Source organism: Sinocyclocheilus anshuiensis, unplaced genomic scaffold, assembly GCF_001515605.1.
Source record: "Sinocyclocheilus anshuiensis isolate Anshui unplaced genomic scaffold, SAMN03320099.WGS_v1.1 scaffold1287, whole genome shotgun sequence".
Lineage (NCBI taxonomy): Eukaryota > Metazoa > Chordata > Actinopteri > Cypriniformes > Cyprinidae > Sinocyclocheilus > Sinocyclocheilus anshuiensis.
In genome coordinates, this window is record NW_015539958.1 from 86,015 (window position 1) to 92,014 (window position 6,000).

Here is a 6,000-nt window from a genome sequence, read left to right on the forward strand (position 1 = left end):
GTGCAATGTCTACATTTTTCAAAATCCAATCCGCAACCAATGGATGACACAAATTTCCGTCCTACATTTTTTCTTTTTCAATAATCCATTACACTCGGATGTACGTCACAATATAGAAAAAAAGATCTGTAGCTACTTTAGTTTCATTGTGACTTTTTCAGATATATGCATTTAAAAGTGTTTATTTTCCTGGAAAATGGACCAAAAATATTGGTAATTCATCCTGCACTACACAGATTTTTGTCCAATCAGATGCTCTCTAGAATGAAAATGACCCACCCCCTCTGACTGACTAGCAATAGCAAATGGTTCACGGTTTTGATGTAGCTAAAGCCTTTTTTTTTTTTTTTTTAAATGGGCATGCCGTTTGATATTCACTGACCAAATTTCCTTTTTAAATAGGAAGTACATCACCACAGGAGAGAAAACTGTACTTGTCAGGTCTTTAACTCAATGTCCTGATGTTTTCTTTTGGGATAAGGACTGATTATAATCATCAACCTGCACTGGCATGAAAAGAGACATTAGCTGGAGTTTATGGGAATTTAAGATAAATAATGCTCAAAATAATGATGGTTTTCCCAAATTAATTGCCATCCTGTCTTTGGAGGTTTATGGAAGTAGCGCATTAAGAGTCACAGGGCTGGTAACAGACATTCACAGCACTTGTAATTATAATCAGAGACAGGCTGGAAATGAGATTCTGGATTTCCGCACAAGGTTAGACGGATGTAATTGCTGTACGGTGTCTTTTTCCCCCCCGTCTCCATCTCCCATAGCTGACTACAGAAAACATATTCATGCAATTATGCAGTGCTCAGTCGTCTGCACACAAATCAGGGCTGTGGATGCTTTCAAATAGAACAGTGACAGATCTTCTCAGGGCTCAGAGCCTCTGCCCGGAGAAACTTCCGGAAGCCAGAATGGGTTTTGACAGACATGACGGGGACATCACCACAGAGACATGAGTCTGGGACATGCGGAGGTTGTAAGGGGGTGGGGTGGGGCATGAATGCATCTATTTCCAGCAAGTACAGTAGACCGAACAAGCCACAAGGATGGTGTTTGTATGTATTTATAAACTGTAATTGCATTATGCGGTAACAGACGAAGTCTTTGATGGCAAACACGTGAGTGGTTTGCCACAGTTGTGGCAATTAGCACAGAAGCAACTTGAATTTGAAACAAATGGCAGGTTTTTAATGAACATTGTTGGATGAATGAGTTTCAAATGTGGTCCATGCTGTCAGTCATGAGGTCCCACAAGGAATTTTTAACACTGTTGACTGTTGAGGGAAATCTGCAGAATAGATTTACAGAACTGAGAGTGCTAAACTCAGTGGCCCATCTTGGCTGCTTGTTACTTGAATGGAGAAATTTCCAAAGCTGTTTATGAAATGTACTTTTCTGAAATCTGACTTCTGTGGAAAACTCTATTCGGACCGGTCCAGTTATTACGATGCATTCTCTAGAGTTAAAAAAAAGCAATGTTTCTAAACAGAAGTTGAGATTTTTTTAACTGAAAGGTAGGATGTCCATTCCTACAGCTACCATATTGAAAGTTGCAGTATCTCCCATTAATTTTTCTATTTTTTTTTTCTTTTCTTTTCCTACTCCTTAAACTGTTTGTGTATTTGCTCTGCTCCACTCTGCTCTGTGAGATTTATATTGTTACCTCGTTATGCAATAACACCTTTTTCCTCTAAATATACACTACTGTTCAAAAGTTTGGGGTCAGTATGATTTTTTTTTTGTTTTTAAAGAAATTAATACTTTTATTCAGCAAGGATGCATTACATTTTTTAGTAGTGATAGTAAACATTTATAATGTTACAGAAGATTTCTATTTCAAATAAATGCTGTTCTTTTGAAGTTTCTGTTAATCAAAGAATCATGAAAAAAATATCCCATTTTCCATGAAAATATTAAGCAGCACAGTTGTTTCCATCCCACTTGTTACATATTACAGTGTTGACTGCATTTTTTATCAAATAAATGCACCCTTGGTAAGCATAAGAGACTTCTTTCAAAAATATTTTTAAAAAGTCATACCAACCCCAAACTTTTAAACAGTAGTAGATTTTATAACAAAGTCTATTAAGACTGTTTAAGTTGAAGCGAATTCTTGCATTGTGGGCTGTTGCCGTGTCATCCTCGTGATAGAGTGGTATCGGAAAGATCTTGGCGCGAGAGGCAACACAGATGCTCCAACTTTGAAAAAGCTCACTGCTTCAGGCGAAATCACACAACTCTGTTTCTGTTCCTAAACGTTAGCATACTCTTATAGCAGGACCAGTGTTTCACTGAGAACACAAAGGAAATGCAGTGAAACACAGGGATGGTCAGGCCTTAAAGACAGAGGACACTGAGGGGTTAAGATGGTGTAATTGCTTTTAATAAAGGACCTTAATGCCTTTCCCAGCCTCCACCCATCCAGTGACAGCCATGTTCTCCCTGAGGGCCAGGAGCGGTGCCTTCTCCTGCCCCCGTTCAGGCTCCATCACAGGGTCTGGGAGGCCGGTGCACTTTGAGACAGTAACGACAGGCTCGGCTCTCAGATTATAGTCATTACCCCTCATGGCCCATGTCTTCAGTCAGCATGGCCTTGCGCCAAAACATAGTGCCTTCAGTGTAATTTTATATGAGCATTTAAAATTAACCTCATGGCCTGTAATGAGTAATTCAGCTTGCCCTTCTTTAGAAGTGGCAGGCTATACCATGACATAGAGAGAGAGGCAGTCCGCCACGTATTTATTTTGTGGGCATTTTTAGAAAGCCACAAACGACCAAGGCTCAGCCCTTGTGGTCTGCACCAAGCTATTTGTGAGTGCTGAATGTATGTCCGAAGGAAGGCGGGGATGGTGTCTTATATCAGCCATTGTGGAGATGGTATCAGTGAAACACTTATAGGCCAATAAGTGATCATGTGGTGGATCCCTGCGGTTCTGGATTCCGGCGTTACAGCCGTGTCTCGGATGGATTGAGGTACCCTCAACTCAGTTTAAGTGTTACAAAGGCTTGTCTGTTTCATCTGGACCATTGAGGGATACGCTCCATCTCAATGACTGTGTCACACAGTCAGCTTTTTTGATTGATGGCTATTTATTGATAGGAGTTTGTCCCGAATTGTCCTGTTCTTACAATAAGCCCCTTTTATATTCCTGTAGTTAGAGATGTGAATAATAACTATAACCATATTTGCAAAAGATGGCAACCTCCAGAATGACTTGGCAGCTTGTTTTTTTTTTAATAGACTAAAATAATCTTTAAAAACATGGAAAGCATTGTTTATATGCACAATATGTTTGTGTAAGCTGTGATGCATTATTTTCAGAGTTCTAGAAGGCTCAAAAGAACAACATTTAATTAATCTTTTGTAACATTATGTTTTTACTGTTACTTTTGATCAGTTTAATGCATTATTGCTTAATTAAAGTGTTCTTTTTTTATTTTTCAAAAAAGAAAAAAATACTCATCCCAAACTTTTGAATGGTAAGTGCCTGTCAATTAAAGGAATAAATTGCAGTTTTTGCCAAACTAATTAAATGTGTATTTGTGTATGATTAGAAAACAACATGCCCTCATAAACATAAAATGCCCCTGAAAACCAGTGACGGTGCAAATATTAACCTTAAGTTAATTTCTGGCAACTGACAATATGTTTTAAGTTTAGATGTGGCTAATTTAGTCTTGAGTCCATTGTGGCTCATGAATGTGTGTATGTGTGTTTGTGCAGGCAAAGTGAATATGAATGTGCAGTGGGAGGACGACTCTATGGAGACTGTTCCTGCGGTACCGGTGCGGATAGCCTTCATATTGGTGGTCCACGGACGGGCCTCACGCCAGGTGCAACGTCTCTTCAAGGCCATATACCACACGTCTCATTTCTACTACATTCATGTGGACCAGGTATGTCTTCAGCACCCATCCAGTTTTATAAATATTACCTATCTATAATGATAAGAATATTCTGAAATGACTGAACAGAAGGAGAATAGTTGTGTGGTTGTTAGTATGTTAACTATATAAAATATAAAAAATGTAATAAATTGAAAAAATTTTATATAAAATGAATATATAAAAACTATTTGAACTCACTCATTAACTAATCCATTGTTGGGTGAATAGTTGACCATGTCTAAGAGCAATAGTGGGGGATGGAAGAAGAGAGGGTAAACAGTGGGCTCCAACCCCTCCATTCACTCAGTAAGCTGTTTCAAATGCCTGATGGAGGATTATTAAAGAGCCATACTTCAGTGTCTTTCACACCATTTACTCTCCCAGCTTGGCAAGTGATAGAGTGTGAACATGAAAGGCTGGATAAAGAGCTGCTTTTCAATCAGTCCATCATCGTGGAGACAAGCTTTATGACTCCATAAAACGAGCAGAGGAAAAGAGAGAAGTTAAAGGTTGGGTGGTATAACACAGAAAGCACACAGGGAATGAAAGTCTGTGATGTGCATATCTCAAGAAGAACATAGTGCTTCACACTCGCATGCCAAATTCGTCACTTTTTTGCCAAAAAATAACTTTTTAGCATTTTTGTAATGTTTTCTAGTAAAATAACTAAACATCCCCAAAACAAGATATGTAAACTTGAGAAATAAGATTTTGTTAGATCAGTAGATCTCAACCCTTTTTACTCCAAGGCCCCCCTCCTCTCCGAATCAATACTGCAAGCCCCCCCAACCTTTTCTATTCACAAAAACCTTTGTATTCTAGTGTTATTACTTTTCAGTTCCATGTAATTATTTTTAAACAAAACAAATTCAAGATAGATTTAAAGGGGTCATATGATGCGATTTAAATTTTTCCTTTTTTTTTTGGAGTGTTACAAGCTCTTGGTGCATAAAGAAGATCTGTAAAGTTGCAAAGACTAGTGTTCTTTTTTTGCAAACATTTTTTGCAAAAATGTCACTGAAGATATTCTATACAACTTAAAAGTACATAAAGCTCAATTATACAATAACTTTAACAAATAAGCACAAGTCAACCTGCCATATCAAACAAGACCACAGGGAGATGCCAAAGGACTGCATATAAAGTACTATACGGATCCATTCAGAATCACTAAACACACCAAAATACAAATGAAAACATTCTGATTGTGTGGAAACTCAGCGATCTGAAGGCAGCTCGACTTCATCAGTGAATAATTCCTCTGTCAGAACAAGTGATCATGTCTGTGACTCTGTTTAGCGCATCTGATGCCCGTATGTACATAAACACCACTGATCCTCACAAACTCACAAACACGCATATTGGATATGTATCAGTCGATTTTGGTTATTTAATTGTGCATTTATTTTGTTTAGATTAACTTTTTAATTTTTTTACTAATTGTGTTTAGATGGAAAAGGTAATCTTTAAAAACTAATAATTTAATAGTTTAGTGTAATCTTTAGCAAAATTTTAAAATGAATATAATTTTCATATTGTACATTACAGTCTTGTGATGCTTAAATTCACTTGATTGATTTGAATTTTTAGTGTTTTATTTTTTTTATTTAGACAAAATAATATTGAATATTAATATTGCCTATTTATTGGTCATAACTTCAAAGTAATTGTTGGCTATTGGATTGAATTTTAATATCTGTGCATCCCTACTAAATGTTCTTAGATTTGTTTCAAACTTTTTACCAATGGAGTAAGAAAAGTACATTTAATTTGATTTAATTCTTTGAAAACAAGTCCTATAATATATTGTGCAATTTTGCTTTTCAAGTAAAAGTCTGGAAAACGTCTCTAGGTTACGTATATAACCATGGTTCCCCGAGGGAACGAGACGCTGCGTCTCTTTGCCATACTCCCTGCATCCCTCCAGGCGCTACTTCATCGAAGCTGGTTTGCGCTCTGCCGGATGCGCTTTTATAATTTCTGGTGCTTACGTCACCCCGCTCGTGACGTCTCGCTACTCCATTGGACGGATTTGACACGTGCTTCAGAACGCGGTCACGCAGGGGCGTTCCCAAAGCGATCTCGACGCAGCGTCTCGTT

At 37.8% G+C, this 6,000-nt stretch overlaps 1 protein-coding gene across 1 annotated transcript in view; it reads left to right on the forward strand.

Annotated features, from left to right (window-relative positions):
* LOC107686990 (xylosyltransferase 1-like) overlaps positions 1-6,000 on the forward strand; it is a 60,110-nt gene that overhangs the window by 32,156 nt on the left and 21,954 nt on the right. Inside the window, exon 3 of the mRNA XM_016484118.1 lies at positions 3,737-3,909. Within this exon, the coding sequence (XP_016339604.1) occupies positions 3,737-3,909 (173 nt within the window). The remainder of the gene's footprint in view (positions 1-3,736; positions 3,910-6,000) is intronic.